General features: G+C 41.1%; 1 protein-coding gene across 7 annotated transcripts in view; it reads right to left on the reverse strand.

Moving 5' to 3' along the window:
• Positions 1–573: 573 nt before the first annotated feature.
• LMO1 (LIM domain only 1) overlaps positions 574–19,075 on the reverse strand; it is a 75,221-nt gene continuing 56,719 nt past the window's right edge. For all 7 annotated transcript variants that reach the window (XM_005309611.4, XM_005309613.4, XM_005309612.5 and 4 more), the window contains 2 exons: positions 5,706–5,831; positions 574–1,020 (listed from right to left, as the gene is read on the reverse strand). In XM_005309611.4, the coding sequence (XP_005309668.2) occupies positions 915–1,020; positions 5,706–5,831 (232 nt within the window). In that variant the 3' untranslated portion in view covers positions 574–914. The remainder of the gene's footprint in view (positions 1,021–5,705; positions 5,832–19,075) is intronic.

Genomic DNA, 19,075 nt, shown 5'->3' on the forward strand with positions numbered 1-19,075 from the left:
CCTGTATAAGAGAAGTAAGCCATGCCAAAGCCCTGAAATGAATATTCTGATCAGTAACTGGCCACCTGTTGACAAGGCTAGATAGATTCTATTCATTAGGGTTCATACTGAAGAGATACTGTATTAGCTGGTCAATAGGGTTCTTGGTCATAACATTGCTCTGTCTGGACTGATGTGCTTTCACTTAAAAGAGGCCTGTGGCCACAGATACCATTCATGGTGAACAATTAAAGAAGTTGTTTACCACAGTCCTCATGGGAATTGACTAGTGATGCAGTAAAGATTCCCCAGCTATCACCCACACAGAGCTCATTTATGCCTTTTCTACACGACAGCAATTGTGGAGACGAAACGTGATGTGGTTGAAACTGAGAGGTTGAATTTCAGAGCAGCACTTCCTCCCCCAACTCGTCTGTTTTTGTAGTAGTTTAAACTCTTGCCCGTTATTTTATTTCATGAGCGTTCCAGGGATCTGTGTATTGTTTTTTAAAAAAAATATCTGGTCAGCATCAAATGCAGGAAACACAAGCCCCAACTGTATTACGAATAAACCACAACTTAAAATGACCAGGAAACATTCATAATTTTTAATTCACACCAGTAATAAAATTGCATTACATTTTTCATAAAATAAATGTTCCAGTTTATATACAGAAATCAGACTGTACAGAGCCCTCCCCCAGACCCCAAAAAACTCACAAACATACAGGCAATGCAGTGCTCAGCTAAGCAGGCACAACTGTACATCTAAATTTGTAACTGCTTTGTGTTGGGGGCGGGAAAAAAGTACTACAATGTATATAGTCCTTTCTGGACCAAGAATTAAAAAAATATTGCAGGCAAGCTGACAGACGCCCCTCACTGCTTGTGTGGCTGAACGTCCATCCCACAGTGCTTCAGCAAAGCAGGGATCGTTATTGAACTTGGGACTCAAAACTTCCGTTCAGCTGCCCTTCCTCATAGTCCATCTGACACAAGATCATGTTGTTCTTCAGGAAAAATTTGTCTCCCACACAAAATCTGAAATGTAAATAAATAAATAAATAAATAAAGTCAGGCATGTCCAAATGTTAGTTGGCATTAACCAGGTGGCAGTACATTATGAACTATACTTACTGGATTGGAATTTAGGGAGGCAGGATACAGTGGATAGGGCACTCGACTAGGAACCAGGCGACCTGAGTTCTATTTCTGGCCCTGCCACTGATCTCTAAGAGACTCAAGTCACTTCACCACCTTGTTTCCCTCTCCTACCTTTTGTTTGTGTTGTCTATTTAGACTGTAAGCTCTCTGGCACAGAGGCCCTCTCATACTATGCATTTGAACAGTGCCTAGCACAAGAGGCCCTGATCTCTGTTGAAGCCTATAGATCAGGGGTCAGCAACCTTTCAGAAGTGGTGTGCCAAGTCTTCATTTATTCACTCTAAGGTTCCGTGTGCCAGTAATACATTTTAACGTTTTTAGAAGGTCTCTTTCTGTAAGTCTATAATATATAACTAAACTATTGTTGTATATAAAGTAAATAAGGTTTTTAAAATGTTTAAGAAGCTTCATTTAAAATTAAATTAAATTGCAGAGCCCCCCGGACTGATGGCCAGGACCCGGGCACTGTGAGTGCCACTGAAAATCAGCTTGCGTGCCGCCTTCGGCACGTGTGCCATAGGTTGCCTACCCCTGCTATAGATACTACTGTAATAATCCAACATGAAAAGTAATGGAATAGATCCCCAAATAGACATGAGCTTTCAGAATTCACTGAAACCGGGAAGCAAACCGGTTATGTTACACAAAATGTTTGAAATGTTCTATGGTATTCAAATTTCCAGGTGAGGCAGTGTTTACACTAATTTACAGGCACTAAATGGCTATTAAGTCCTTCCTCACCCCCTTATGTACAGTGCTGAACAATAAATAGAAGTTTCTTGATGGATGGCTAGACTCGGTTAACCTTTATCTTCTTGGAATGGAGCGTGAAGTTCTCTGTCTACCATGTAAATTGTTCTGTTTGTATTAAAGTTGACAGAGAGAGACTTGTGATATTTAACAATTTTATTTGATCATTAAGGTCAAAAAGGTTGCACACAATACCTGCAAGGTGCAGTTTGACTGCCACTTGGCTCCTCACACCTCCTGTTTGCTATAGATGTAAAAGTTAATCTAGAGTTTTAGGATAATACACACAGTGCTCTTCACTGATCTCCCACTCAAGGGCAGAGTCTGACTTAGCACATACTAAGTGCTTGACAACAAAGCAGGATATAGGCGAGACAGCCTCAGTGTCCTAAGCCAGTCCCACTACTTCAGGGCAGGTACAGGCAAAGCTGATAGTGATGCAGACGGCCAGTTCTGAAAGACAGATATAGCTGGTGCACACATGTCCAGCCAGCTAGGAACTGGCAGATATGAACTTTAAAGAGGCAAAAACATTAGCTAGGAGTTCGGAGGAGAAATATAGGCCCTATACAACATGAAGCCCACGGAAAGAGGACAACTTTTTCCTCAGCAGAGTCATGAAGCCTTGAAAACGTGCCCCTACTATGTAGGGTGACCAGATGTCCCAATTTTTTGGTCTTTTTCTTATATATATTTCTCCTATTAACCCCCTCCCCCGCGATTCCGATTTTTCACATTTGCTGTCTGGTCACCATACTACTATGCATGGTTGTACAAGGGAAATTCTCTAGTCCTGATCTGGAATATGTTCTCGGCCTGTGATAGTCAGTGGGTAGCTAGAGACTGAAAGCCTGCTATCAGACTGGACAGTCTGAATTATACGAGGAGTGTTCATTTGTATGGGACCTACCACATCCAAGCCTCTCCAGCACCTCATACAAGTTTTCCCCTAATGGATGCCTATAAGTCAGCTGATGCCTTACTTAATTTGGCAAGTGGGTATAGCGAAAACCTGTGGCTTCCACAGTGCGCTTAATTAGTATGGTTCATTGTGTGATTTAGCTCAGCACCCAGAGTCTCCTCTCCTAGCCTGCACCTGAAACCCTCTTTATAATAGTCTGAAATTCAGCTAGCTAACTTTTAACGCTGTATTCCAGAAAAGAAACAAAAGCTGCTTCTTTAAGAGGAGACTCCAGTTAAAGCAACATTGCACATATTCTCCTGAAAGTTACAGCCTCACCAATGGATTTGCTGAATATACGAAGTCTATTAGCCAACATTTTCCAGACTGCAACTTAAGACACAGCTGCTGACTTTCTGCTACTTAATGTTACTTAAACTGTGACCATAAAACCCAAGGAGCAGGAGTACAAAACAATGTCACGCCACAAGCACAAATCAGCACAGTCAACAGCCGCCTCTTGCCAAATCTAGCTGGGGTCTAGAGCAGCCGTGGGAGAGCTGAAAAGTGATTCGTAGGGTGTGGTTGAGTGTAGTTCTTTTAAAATCAGGTGAAAACCAGGCATCGTGGGGTCCCATGTTTATCTCTCACAATGTGCTCAATTTACAAGACAAAGATGTTTTTTTCCAGCTGCCAGCCCTGAAAACTCAGCATGGACCCAGCAGGAAGCGGAGTTCTTTCTTTCTCATGCACAACTACCAATCAAGATTTAGCATGCTGGTGTCACACCCAAAGCGTTTTACGCCTGTGCAAACCCAGCAGTTTTCTGGAGGTTATGTGTGAGGAAAAGGGAACCCAGCCTTCATACACACCGTGAGTGCCGAACTGTTAGAAAAACTTCTCTTACTGAGCGAGTTTCATCAGGAATCAGTGAGACATAAACATTGAACCCAGGATGCCATTTTTATAAAGTGACTTTCAGAATAGAACTCAACACGAGAAAAAGGCAGGGGAACTGCTTGCAACATCTTAGGATACTGATGTGTCAGCAGAGTACTGTGGTAAAAAGAAGATTTAGTAGATAGACAACAGCTACTTACCCTTAAAAAATGCAACGTGAGTTAGGCCCAAGATACATTTTAGGAATCAGTGTTTTTGACGTGCGTTGGAGACGATAGCTGATGGAAATATTTCGTACTTAACTATTAAATAAAGTATTATTTTGCCTTTTTTTAAAAAAAAAACCCACTATGCTAGGAATGGAGCTTGGGACTGAAAAAAACAGGGTAATACTAATGGATCCCAAAAAACCTAACTGAGGACTTTGCTTGTGAGAGGCTGCTCACTATTATGAGTTTCGTCTCTGGGGAGGGAGGTGCTGAATTCCTGCCAGCGCAGTCACAAAATGGATAGGTCTGCCAATGCTTTCTGGATAGCAATAAGGTATATCAGAAGAATATCAAAGACAGAATTAAAAATAGGACTATGCACCAAAACCCTGGGAAATACAGTTTGTCTGCAAGAAAGTACGCTCCCTGTCCAGCACACCAACCACTAGATGTCACTATAACATCAGTGGAGTAACCCTATTAAACTGGGGACAGCTTGATTTATTGCAGCTGTCAGTATTAATAGGAAGGCATTCTTCCCCCAAACAAATAATACCAGCTTTGTGTTTGATACAGTGCCTTCAATTAAAGCCACCCAAACTACATACCGTGTGTCTGATTCTCCTCATACATGAACTGCTGGGAGTCAGGTGCAACTCCTCAGACTTCAACCAAGTTATACGGATATAAAACAAGTGTGAGAGGAAAGTCTGTCCCTGTATTTTGATATGTTCTCACAAATCTAACATGAAAGCTAGAAAGGTGTGAGCATATGTGTGTGTGTGTAAATATCACACACACAACTCCATATTGACTGAAATTCCAGAGTAATTGAATGTGATGTATCTTATTTTTAAGTGAAATATCAGGTATGTTAACTTGGCTTTGAAGTAACGTGCTTTTCTCCCATTGAGCTTACTCACTCTTTTCCTCCTCTTACCACATGTCCCTTCATAAATAATAATTTGTGGTTCAACGGGCAGCCTAAGCAAGGAGGGGGAAGTTAAAGAATGCATGCTTCAAAAAGGGAGACTATGCTCCATTTAATGCACTCAGCTTCCAAGAGGAGAACTCTATCTTCTGACAAGTGCACCAAAATCAAGAGAAAAGCATGTCCTAAAGTCTTTGCACGCGCGCACCCTCCCCCCCGCATTTAGTCTTTTATAGATACCAAATGAGTCAGGCTGAACCCATATGTCCTTTCATTGTATACGTTGGTATGTATTTCTCTCTGCATCTTCCAGTCAGGTGTGGTACAGCTCCATTTAAAACTACCCCACAAGCAGGCCCTATTGCTTATGCAGCAAACTGAAGAGAGCACTTCGTAGTCTCCAAAAGGGCTTACCTAGAATATATTTCTCCTTCGTACCCTTCTCACTTCTGAGCCTGTCAGAAGTCTGATTTAAGTCACTCTGAGTTAGAAGTATTTGTGCAAGAGAGGGTCCTATCTCCATCTATGGGTGTTCAGCAAACAGGCTAGATGCTGAAAGATCTCAGAAGCTGTTCATTCAGTTGCATTACAACTATTTCAGAACAGCTGTCTGGTGCCTACTGTGCCTGGATCTGCAGTCCTTGCACACACCCCTCCAACTTCCCTTGGCTCCACCAGGCCCACATCCTCGAAAAGGTTGCAGGACAGACCCAGTCTATGTAGGCAACTACAAATAAGACAACCCAGCCAGTGCTAGCAGTTTCTCGGCCCCAGAGAGGTGGCACAGATCAAGCAGATTTCCTTGGTCCGTGGGCAAAAATAAAAAATAGTTTGTGGGTTTTTTTTATTTCTGTAATAACTGTGTCCTCACCTCTGGTTGCAGAGTTGGCAGGCAAAGCAGTCCAAATGGTAAACATTATCTCTGGCCCTCATCACCATCTCAAAGGCAGGGATCAGTTTACTGCAGGCAGCGCAATTCCCGGTGGTACCAAAGAGCCTGCCAAAGAAGCACAATCATTAGAAGCCATTTTAATTAAATGGTGGAAGCACTAATTAAGTGTAATTAGCAGTATCAAATACTGTATTGCACCAATAAATAGGAGTTGCAGTATCCATTTCGCTGACCAACCAGTGTGCAGGAACTTGGGATAAAACTGCCTGGTGAGCAAATGCCGATTGTCGAGATGAAACTTCACTTGGCTTGTGAGCCTTGGGCTAATTTACTATCTAATGGAGAAAAGCATTAAAGATACTTTCAGTGCTATTTTGGGGCTCACACAATTCCAGTCAAAACAAAACTATTTGCAGGGTTTTTTCTCTGAACATCTTGCTTCCTTCCCCACCCCACTCAGCACCCATTTGCTCTTCATTGTTGCCTAATGGAGGAATCCAAGCTGATGACAATGAGTGAAATGCAGACGACTCACTAACTTTGCCAACTCCGGCAGGCAAAGCTGCCACTGGAGAAAAGTCTAACTTACCTCCGGTTTTAAAGGAACACACGCTTATCTAAAGACACTTGGCAATAATGTTTTACAAAGCCACTTTATAAATTTTGCTAAGACCTCCACCCTCCTCGACCTTCCTGGGAGGCTTTTTACTCCAAGGCACAAACAGTACATTCAACAGTTCACTTCAGCTCCCCAGTCCTTGAGGACAGCCCTTCTGCCCTGGAAGCTTTGTCACTTTTGTCATGGCTTTTGCTATCTCTCTTCCCAGATGTCTGCTGCTCTTACAGCTCCCACAGGGAGACTAACCAAGAGCTACGGCATCATCCCCCCAGCCCTTGGACAAGTCCCTGAAGACCCATGAGCCAGTGCCACTCCCTGGGGACACGCATCACAGCACTTCTAAATTAGAGCTATAGGAACCAGTTGGGGATGCATGCAACGAACCAAAGATTTCAATCTTAAACTGCAAATAGTCAATATACACTTAGTTACTTTCTGTTTAAGAGAATGCATGTGATTTAATTGTTCTCAGAGCTATGTGGAAGGCACCTTCTTCCTGCTGATTGTTAGTTTGGCGTGCATGTAAACATGCACACGTGTGTACATCCCCCTAAACATATATGGGGCCTAAAGTCTGTTTCAATTCTTTGGAGTTGGATCTTGCTAATGCCAGTACTTACTGGTTCCACCAATACAAAAAGACAAAAAAGAATAGAGAGAACCGCTTGCAGCCTGGCAGAGGAACACCTATGTCTGATTTCTCAGCCTACAATTTGCTGAACAAATCAATGCTACTGATCACTGGACAGTAATCACTGAAGTGTGATAAGATCCTCAAGATAACCCTTCTGCTTTCAGGCTCCTGAGCTATCATGTTAGCTTGTTTTGGGCATATAAAAAGTCTTACTTCCTGTGTCAGATGTTACAAGAGACACCCTTTACTTTTCTGTTATTCTTGGCTTGAAGGCCACTGGACTGTTTTCGGTGGGAGGAGACTAGACATTTGTGTATGACACTTTACAAAAAAAAAAAGTCTATGGTACAATGGGCCAGATAAAAATAGTACCAGAGACACAGCAATATAAGATCTAAATACTCTTGCCCTCAGACTTCACCACATTAGGGCTGGAAAGCCTGTACCGCAATAGACCGAGCAAAATGGCAAAGAGTCTTACAAACAAACGGCAACATATTCAGCAAGGGCAGGATGGTGGCCTACTCTTATGATAGCAGGCGAGCCAGCCCTTCACTTTCCTGCATGGGCTCCCTGCATCATGGATTAGTGCAGGAGAGAGAGTAGCCTTCAGAGGACTGCTGCTTCCAGTCCTACACAGGTGGTCAGGGACACTGCAAGAAAGGGCGTGTCATATTACGGACCAGTAGCAGACCGGAGGCAAGGGTGGTGGTGCCAGCAGTGGCGGCAGAAGCTCACAGTTCCCTCCCTGGAATGCTCCTGGGCCAGCAAAGCTACAATGCCCCTCGTTCTGGATGGGGTGCCAATTTATAATATAGCCCCAAATTTGTATTTTCTGATTCATAGTCATTTTACTTGGCAAAACAGAAGTGTCTCTATCACTCCTTGGTGTAACCGTCTTCCATCATATAACTAGAACACCCTTAGTACAGTAGCAGCCGTCATTAGTTTCAATTTCTCTATTTGATAGAGAACTAGCAGATTAGGAGAACAATGATGTCTGCATTTTTAGAATATCCAAATCACAGCAAACATTAAAAAAAAAATCACTTAAAAATAAAAAATACAAATAAAACCCAAGCAAAGCAGCCCAATACATTAGGTAAGGAGAACAGTGGAAGTTAATCCTAAATTTGTTCTGTGCACGATGCCACTATTCTTGTGAGCGTAAAATATCCATTATTCATTAGCATCACAGTTGTGTGGAGCTCAATCTAGATTAAATAAAATAAAGCGGCCCCAGACAGAGTTATTTGCATTGTTAAACAGGCAGTTTTCTTCACCCTTCAAATAGGATACTTCTCTACATGGAAATGATGGGGAAGTTTGGACAGATGTTCACTTAACTATTCAAACAGTTAAAGAAACATGAAGATTGTATTTGGCACTGGATTCACCTGTCTCTTTTCAGGGGTTGGGGGGGGGGGGGGGTAAACCAAGTGTTAAATAACTTTGAATGTTTGCATAAGAGCTGCAGTTTATGTTTTGTCCAGCTGAAATTATGTTGCCTTTTAATGTCTACATAAATGTAGCTCCCAGTTTTTCAGTGTGCTAATCTTGTTTTCTTCCATTAAGTTTCAGACAGCCCCCACCTCCCTTCCCTAACATATGAACATTTCACACACATTATAGCACTTTCTAATTTTAATCACTTCTCAGGGAACGATTTAAAGCTCTATATAGTCACTAAAATTCTCGAGTATGCCTGACTTGTAGCTCAAAGTTCACAGGCTTTTTGCTGTTGGAGGAAGTGCAGATTGAGGCAAAGAAGAGACATTCTTCAACTAAGAATTTGGTCTTTGTTTTTTGGCATGTCCAGCTGTCATGCTCCATACCTCCTCACTTGGAGATCACACGAGGAGCAGTTTGGGTTTTTGTTTTTTTAATTTTGGGGGAGAACTCCCTTTCATCATCAATACATCCCATGGTTTAGTTTAAAAAGAAGCCACACAAAAAAAGGAAACACATACTCCATCCTCTGGATGCATTCTCCATAGCAAATCCCATCTTGTCTGTCACCCCCCCCCTCACACACACACACCCCCGAAAGCTCAAGCATACCAGGGAAATATACCATAAGATCCTCAATATTCTCACTGGCATGATGCCAGTGGGGGTGGGGTGGGGTGGGGTGGGGAGGAAATGAGACAAGGAAGGTTTTTAAACCTCTTTTTGAAACTCTCTTAAAAGTTAGAAGACAGCAATTTTTAAGTACAGATTTATTCTCTCTTATGTAACAGAAGGACCTCACCAGCTTGTAAATAAGCTTAGACTATGCAGATTTAAAATTTAACACAATTAAACTTTTACCCTGTGGTAGTAATTATGCTTAATGGCTCTTACTCTGAACTTAACCATGTCTATTGTCGTCAGCCAATCTGAAAGCAGGAATTTAGCCAAGGACAATTTTCTGTAGTTTATAGGCACACTAAAATCCAGCTATTCTATATTCCGATTAGCTGTTGATGTCATTGTGTATAGTAAAAATTAAAGCTAATTGGCACATAGGAGCAGCAGTGAATACGAATGAATTGAGGGGCAAGCGGGTAGCACTCTGTGGAAGTGCTATGTAACTGTTGGGAGGCTTCTTTTTATTTAAAGACTTAGCTGCTTGTAACAGTAATCTTCTGTACAACATTTTGGAATTCAGCAATGCTGTGAAGGTACTTTAAACTGACTAAATGTACAGTAGGGGCATAATTACCCAGAGTTTACCTTTTCTTTAGGGTATGAGTGAGGGGCTTATACTGGCGAGTATGTGAAAGGGAGGGACTTGTCTAAAAGTGACCATCTTCCCCATCATTTTAAACACATTCTATATTTCCAACTTACATTCATCACTCGTGAATGAACATTAGATTTGTACCCTTTCCATGAATCTTCCTTCTCGCCCCACTCACATTCATTTATGGTCTAAGCTATATGATAATCTGCACATCTGTTTCATTATCTCTAAACCTACAAACAATATCTACAAATGGATTTCTAAATACCTAGCAATACCAAGATTGCCCTCCATCCTGGTATCTGCAAACCGGCAGCAAGTCAGTCAGGGGCCAGAAAATTCTCCTATGAAAAGGGACTGAAAAGATTGGGGACAGCTCACTTTAGAAAAGAGATGGTTAAGAGGGGATATAAGTGTATATAAAGCACAGAATGGGATAGAGAAGGTACATTGGGAGCTTTCATTCTCCCTGCTGTATAATATGAGAAACAAGGAGGACATTCAGTGAAGTTAAAGAGGCAGCAAGTTCAAGGACACTTTTTCCACACAAAACATAATCAGATGGTGATAATTATTGTCACAGGACTGTTGAGGCCACAAATTTAGCAACATTCAAGAAGGGACTGGACATTTATATGGATACCAAGAATATCCAGAGTTATAATAGTTAACACAAGCAGATTTTAGAAGAGAGTAAACCTCATACTTAAACCAATCACTAATTACTAGGGATTAAGTGGTTTCAGTATGAGGAGACCATTGCCTACCATGCTAACCAATATGGTCTCATTTTTAACTTGTACTCCTCTAGCTGCTCTGTAACCATCTGCTATTATGTTATATTTAGATTGTCATCTCTTTGGGGCAGAGACCGTCTTTGTTCTTGCTTGTACAGCGCCTAGCACAACAGGGTCTATGATTAGGGCACCTTGGCACTTCTACAATACAAGTGGTGATAATCGTTATAATAAAATTCTTGCACCTTCCTCCAAAGTATCTCATGCTGCTGCTGTCTGAGACTGGATACTGGTTTAGATACACCCTGGGTCTGATCCAGCGTGGAAGTTCCTATGTCCATTTCTCGTACCTTGAATTCATAGTCATGAGAAAGAGCCCTGTTCCTACCAGTTCAAAACCTTCCAGCAAGTTGGACTCAAACGACTTACATCAGTGTTTGTCAGCTGCATGCGGCTGACACAGTTCGAACAATACACATGCTTATTGTGAGCTGACAAAATACTGAGTATGCAAATAGCTGTAGAAAAAGCTTAACAGCCACTTAATATGATAAAAATGTAAAACCAATTCTAAAATGTAGAGTCAAGGCTGAAGGACATCTCTAATCGGTCTTTGTGTGGGATACAGACGTAACCTACTCCTGTGTTTGGTTTCTCTTGGCTCCCACAAAAACGGCATAAGGCAAAAATCAGATTGCCATGTGGTAAATACTTGCACGTGGTAAATACCTGTCAGTGAGTGCACACTTCTGAATATAGCAGAGTCAATGCTACAGTGGAAAGTTGTGCCAATTGAAGGAAAGTAGACATATTTTGACATTAATGAAGTCGGTTAAGTTGTTCTTTCATGATGATTTCTAGTTCAGTTCCAGAGAACGTACATTTTATGCCAGAGGGTTTATTACTCATGGATAGCTAAATAGAAGGAACTGAACCAGCATAGTATAAAAAGCTCTCTGCTTGGGTGGCCAACTAGCATGGAGACTACGGGGCATAAATTTCAGGATTCCTCAAGGCACACATCTTCAGTTGAACAATCCATATGGAAGGTATTTATTTTGGATCTTTTGGTCCCTCCCTCCACATTTTAGAGAGCAAGAGATTTACACTTGGTATGAAGCTGTCCCACCCGGTGCCAGAATACAAGTACCATATCCCTCAAAAGCTCCAATCTTCCTACAGTATAACTGCTCCAATTGACATTAAAACCAATCTTGGCTTTCACAGATGCTGTGTAAACACACATATATGGAGACAAGTTTTCTTAGGAGAGTTTAGAAATATTAATAGGAAAGTTGCAAGTTTGAAAGTGTTAGGGGCAGTTCAGTACATCAAAGCCTACAAGAATTAGTCCACCCCTGTTAGAAGGTTTTGAAAAATAAAATTAAAATCAACTAACAAACCCAACTGCAATTTGTTATCCTGGAAAGTTCTGGTTTGTATACGTGAAAGGCCCTCATCTCAGTAACCACATAGGAAATAAACTTTGCTGTGACAATATGAAGTGTGACAATGTGGTTGAAATGCACCATCTTTTGCACATAAAGTGCACATTTACTTTTTCACTGTCAAACTGTCTAGGTACAAAACAGTTTAGAGGCAGGGAAATCCCATGCAGAATGCCTCAAAGTGGTTAAGAATAATAAAAGTCAGTTTAACAAACTCTACACCATTATTAGGATCTTCAGTAAAACCCAACTTTAAAACACAGTCCTTTCTGGCCATGCTGCATCTATCATCTTTTTCACAGAAAATACATTTCTGGATATAAGCAGGTTGACTGTGTCCCTTTAATAACAGATCATTGCCTAATATATCTGCTGCTGATGCCCATATATGCTGTATATTTATTGAAAAAAAATAAATAGCACCCTCCTTGGAAGACTTCCCAGTTTATCAAGTTCTTTCTGCTGATTAATGCTCCTGAATGTAGTTTCAATGACACCGTTGACAGATTAGCTCAAGTTTTGCTAGTTTTGGCGCACACACTGGAACTTTCAAAGTTTGTGCTTGAAATGTGGAACTGTGGTTTGGCCATTTGATTTGGTGCCACCATCATTACTTACACATGGAAGTCTATTGAAAGCGAGGCATTGCTGTGCATGCTCTCTAGCCAGACAAAACTATCACATATTTTTGAAAATCAAAGACTCACTTTTCTTAATCACTAATAAAAATACTGTACATTTACTGGAAGCAATAACTTGCATCCAAAGGCAACCCTAAGCTCTTTACTCACAAACTGAAATATAAACTGTACGTGGTTATTACTGAGGCAGAACAAAGCAATGCTGTCCAAAAAGCTGGAGACAGGAAAAGATGAAGGTTGAATCCAGCTGGAAGTAGGAACTTTTAGGTGGGAAGAAGGCACTATAGCTACCTAAATTGGAATTTGGTTAAGACAAAGTAAAAAATACCTCTCTCTCTCTCTCTCACAAATATGGTTTTGGGATCATTAACAACCAGATAAGCTGAAAACCCCAGTTTGAGCTCCCATTCAAAAGTCGCGATAAGCAGAACAACACGCCCCTAGTCTATGCGGAGGCATTGGTTCCATACCAATTTAGGGCCTAATCAAAAGCACACTGAAGCCAGTGAAAAGATTCCCATTAACTCCACTAGGAGCTGGATCAGACCCTTAGAGAGAAACATGCCCTCTTCTGATTTACCATACATTTCTTCATGCAATATTTGAGCTTCCTTTGGAGATACCCTAATTTAAGTCCTGACCAGGACCAACTGTTTTGTTTATCAAATTGTGACAAGTACCTAACAAGTGCTGGTACATATGAAATATGCAGAAGTCATTTGGTCTGTTTTTGTCATACTGAATTTCATTTTCCTCTGATTTACATGGGTGTAACTCAGGAAGAGCTCCATTTAAGACAATGGAGTTGCACTGGTGTAAGATAGGAGAGAATCAAATGCATCTTCAAAAAGCACCCACTGAAAATTCTGAATTAAGATGGCAGTTCCGCCAAGAAACTCTGAGCAGGGCTCACAGAGACTGCTGGTGTGCTCCAAGTTGGTGGATCTTCAAGTATGTCTGTGGATCAATAAAACAACTGGTTTTTGTATTAAACAAGCAATTTACAAAGAAGCACACTGTAAGGATTTCTATACCAGGAATAATAGCTTCCAACAGAATTTGCCTATTCAACAGAGACAGATAAATTAAAGATGAAAAAGCTAGCCATCACGACTGTTAACCAAATGGTAAATACATTGACTTAGACAATAACGTATCTGGAAATACATCTGTATGTAGCTGGAGATTGAGGTGGGATTGCAAGGATAACAAATTTAAACAACTCAAGATCGGATTTCATCGTTCAGAATTAAAAATGAAGAAGAAAGTGCTTTAGGAAACATGAAGGTTAACAAATGTTCCTTCGCAAGCAATGACGACAGTTTATTTTTTGAAACAAATGATGAGGATATGGTCTGCTAAGAGTTTCTGAAGCACATTTGAAAGATGTCCTCAGTGACTCAGACAAAATGTATTCAGTGCAGAAAGCCCACTGCCTTATTTGACGCATTGGATGGCAGCCTGCAAAGCAATGCAGGCAGGCCAAGAATGTACAGAACCAGTAGGGCTCCTGCCACTGGGCTCTACCCCACTCAGAAGAGGAGAAAACATTCACACTAAAAAGAGCTAGTTCTCATGCCAGTTCCATGCACCAGTCACAGCTGTCCAGTTAACAGGATAGCACTTCTTCCAGGAAAGATCTATGCATTATGTCTATTCCTGTCCGGGGCTCCAAAGAAGAACAGCACTGAACAGCCCAGAAGCCATAGGTGAGTTCTGAGGTGCACCTTCAAAAGTTTCCATTCATGAACGAGCAAAAATGCAACTGAAGCAACTTACAGCATGTCATCTAGTATTTCTTTAAATGTATGCACAAATAAGCACCACGGCCAATGACCACAGAAAATACACCGTTTGTTTCACACTAGTTGGCCAGAATGCTAAGTGCCACCTACGGCAACAATCCCCATTGGAAGGGAATAGATTTGTGCTCCAACAAAGTGAAGGGGGAAGCTAAGTCCACTGCTGGGAGTTGTTTACTAATCACGAGGCAGCGCATTCTCAAACAGCTCGAGCTCCTCAGTGGATCTCACCAGTTACCATACCACATGGGCCAATATCCATTCAAAAAGGCCCTCTGTCCTTTATGTAAAGCCTATGGGACACCAATAGATTATGTGCTCCTACTATTATATGCACTATTCCCATCAGGTTTCATTTACCTTTTCTCTGTCCACATTTATAGATTCAAAACTGGCTTGCTTCTTAGCTTTGTAAAGACTTTGTAACATATTTAGTGTACCAAATTCCATTATTTGACCCTGCTCTTCTTGGGAACCACATAATCACAGTAAACGGCCAGTGATTAATTCTTTTGATAGTCATTGTAATACTGTACTTTAAGTCACTGCAATGAACTTATTTAGTATACATATATCTGTAACATGTCTAATTCCACTGTAGTTTAGCATTAATTCATTTCCAATTGCTGTAGAAAATGTTACTTTTTTGTCTTACCTACTAGAGTTTGGATATTAGCTCCAAAGCCATTAAAGAAAGGAGTCAAATAAGAAGGGCTTAGATAATTCTCTGTGAGTGAAGCAGAAAAACAGTGGAAGTGAATTAAGGATTGAGGAGATGATGTAGAGAAAAAAAAAGTTATGGATTCAGAGATCCTGTGGGCAGAAGTGACTATTTGGAGTGGAGAGCTTCTAGTTGAACAGATGTGGCAAGTGACCTTCTAGGTAGAAAGCTGGCCTGGTTGACGGGAAAGGGTTTAAACAGGGAAGTGGGAGATGATGGATACACATTACAACATAAAGGTGGCAGAATACACAACATATATGGCCGGCAGGACAATGATGAAAACAAACCAGAAAAGGCTGCAAGGACGAATAGAAATGAACAGAGGTAATCAAATGCTAAAGACATTAACATTAACAAGAATAATGCAGCATTTTCACAAGAAAAAAAATCTTATTTGGTTATCTATGAGAGAGCCACAGAACAAGACAATTGGAATATCAACTTACGCAGGAAAGCTGGCACTGTGTTACATATAAAACTAGTAGTGGACAAGGGACAAGATTTTCAAAAAAGGTTGTCTAAAGCTAAGTCCATATTTAGGAACCTAAGTAAGTGGACTGATTTTCAGATGCACTGAGCACCCAAGCAGCTCCCAATGATTTCAGTAACAGAGAATTTGGTTAGCGTTAGGCACTTCAGTAAGGCATTCAATGCTGCGCCACACAGTGCTCTCAGAGAAGTCTGAACAAAGGCATGGCTACGTATATCATGTGATGGATGCCTAACTGATGGATGAACGGGAACAAAGTAATGCTGCTAGTGTATTAAATAGCCAACCCCCGCAATGGATACCTTTCCCTCCCCTCAGCAAGAGTCGGATTTAGATCGTGTGCTCAATGTCTTCATAAGTGACCTAGAACAAATGAAGAGCATGTTCACCAAGTTTTCCCATTGTATGAAGTTAGGAGGCTGCCTAGCAGCAAGGGAGGCAAAATTAAAATGGTGGGATCTAGGAGAGTTAGACAGGAAAAATAATAAAACTAGGTTTAATCAGGATAAATGCAAAGTGGTATGGTAGGAAGCTAGCAAAATGGGTGAATGTTGGTTGGGAACTAGTACTACCAAGAGATCTTTGATGAGAAAATGGGCCCAACTTTTTCCTGCCCTGTACATAGTAGTCATTTTACATCGGTGCGCAATAGCAATACAATGCTACCAAATCAGACTTCTGCACACCCTTACACAGGGACGAGTGGCTATACAGAGTAAAACCCAGTCAGTTGAACATGAACATGGAAATCATGCAGTAACAGAAGAGAAACACAGGGATGTATAAATGGAAGTATAATATGTGGAACTGAATTATTCTTAGCGAATTTAAAGAAGGCTAGCATAAATTATCAGATTATTAGAAAATGACAAAGGTTAAGAGAACTAAAGTAGCACACTCTGGAAAGGGAGCTTTGGAAAGCAGATTTATAACAAGAAAGAAAATCTAGGAGGTTTTTTCCAGTAGTCAAAGCGAGCACAAGCTGAAATTAAGAAAGGAAGAATTTAGGATAACCGAGGAAACAATTTATCAGTGAAGTCAGTTACAGACTGCATGTATCTGCATATGCAACTGCCATTATTTGAGTCAGTCAATGAAAGATTAGATGGATCTCTCATATTTTGTATCCGATAGTGATGATCCAAAGTCCCTTCTACCTGCAGTAGCTAAAATTCCTTGGCACAGAGAAAGCCTCCACTGAACTGTTGTGAAGTAAGCTATTCATTATTCTCACCACCAACACATTGCTTTACACTTTCACAGTTATGTACAAATTCTAACTGACCCCACACACATCCTAAAGAGGGAGAGAGAAGTGCTGTAGTTATATTTGGCTTATAGACGGAGGCAGATAAGTGATGCGACGCACCCAAGTTATAGAGTTAGTCCATGGTAGAGTCAAAGCTTTGGTAATCACTGAGATGGGTGCCAGGTTAAGACAAATAGAATTCGAAATCTGGCTCAGACCACTGCCTGCAAGAATACCCACAGCATGGATTACCTGTACATTCCTCAGAGTGGTGCTGGAGAGACTTGTGTTCAATTCCTGTTTCAGCCACAGATTTCTTGTGTGACCTTGGGCAAGTTTCAAGAATCTGTAGAATGTGGATGAGACTTTCTTGCCTCACAGGGGTGTTGTGAGGATAAACTCCTGGATGATTGAGAGAGACTCCGATATTACAGTGATGAGGCTCATGTGAGTATCTAGACTGACCTGGAGGCTATATGGCACTTCTTACCCTTATGACCCGGCCTAGGGGCGTACACACTTTTTTCCCCTTCAGTTTTGTGAACGAAGTTAGAGAGAACAAAGCCCCAGCCTACCAGGAAATCCCAGCAGCACAAGCTCCCTTCTACTTCCTATGAGTATCCCAGCACTTCGGTGCTTCATCCTCCTTTGGACTCCCTCATGCTCCCAACAGCATCAGCTAGCTGCCCTGTATTCACGGTCCATGCTCTGCCAGGAGCAGTCTTTGACCGGTGTTACAAATCTTCAAAGTCCTCTCTCTTCCTATCTTCTAAAATCATCTGTCCTTCCAAGTCACTGTCTGCCAAATTCCCCAGTCTCTCCCTCATCTCTCGCACTCAGAGCTCCTTGCTGTCCCTGGTGTCTCTTCCCCAAAGTCCAGCCTCCCTCTGTTATTCTACTCTCTGCCTTCTTCAAAACCCTTGTACTCAGTCCTTCCCTCCCAAGCAAATCCCACAACACTCTGCTCCATACCCCAGTCTCTTCTCCCTCTTCAAACAGTCCTCTCCTCACCTACACTTCAGGGGTGGCCTACCTATACAATTATACTTGGGTCTGAGACAGCTGAAATTCTATGGACCCTCTTGATAGCACAGGCACTGCATATATGCCCTTGAGAGATTTGAGTGCAGAACTCATAACTAGAGGAAAGATGCTCTGATTCCACTGATGGGCTACAAGGTGAGGTTCCAGTTCTAAACACCGTAACAGTTAATTAAAATCAAATATTTCTCAACTCCATTTCTTCTTATTTTTAAAGGAAAACTTTAAGGAAAATTTGATTTTTAAAATGTAAACACTATAGATTCCTTAAAATATTACCCTGAATCCATTAATACTTTGATTCCAGATAGTTGAAAGGTTTTAACTATTGTCACAAATATGGCTGGTTTCTGGGAGCCACAGGGTTAACAAATGTTGAATGGCTTAACAACAGTCTATTGTTCATTGCTGAAAATCTATTCAGGGGATGATGGATGACAGCATCACACTGGGGGTTCATCTGCAGCGGATTACCTACCATGATCCCCAACTCTTTTTCAGTCACTGCTTCCAGGACAGAGTTCCCCATCCTGTAAGTATGGCCTACATTCTTTGTTCCTAGATGTATACATTTATATTTAACTGTATTAAAACACATTGTTTGCTTGCACCAACTTTACCAAGTGACCCAGATCGCTCTGAATCAGTGACCTCGATTCCCTGTTTAGCTACATTCCGAGACCTATTAGTTAGCCAGTTTTTAATTCATTTAATGTGTGCCAGGTTAATTCTATATTGCTCTAGCTTTTTAATCAAAAATGTCACATGGTATCAAGTCAAACACCTTACAGCAATCTAAGTATATGATGTCAACAGTATTATCTTTATTAACCAAACTTGTAATGTCATCAAAAAAGATATGAAGTTAGTTTGACAGGATCTATTTTCCATAAACCCATGTTGATTTGCATCAATTACATTACCCTCCTTTAATTCTTTATTGAGTCTCATATCAGCCACTCCATTATCTTGCCCGGGATCGACATCAGGCTGACAGGCTTATAACTGGGTCATCCAGTTTACTCTTTTATAAAAAAAACTGGCATGAGTCTAGCTTTCTTCCAATCTTCTTAAACTTCCCCAATTCTCTAAGACTTATTGAAAATCAGCATTAATAGTCCACTGGCCTCCTCAGCCAGCTCTTTTAAAAATCTAAAAGTCTTGGATGCACTTTAGCTGGACAGCCTGTCTAACTGTAGTAGCTTTTGTTTAACATCCTCCAGAGATACCAGTGGAATG

Source organism: Chrysemys picta, chromosome 4 (genome assembly GCF_011386835.1).
Source record: "Chrysemys picta bellii isolate R12L10 chromosome 4, ASM1138683v2, whole genome shotgun sequence".
NCBI lineage: Eukaryota > Metazoa > Chordata > Testudines > Emydidae > Chrysemys > Chrysemys picta.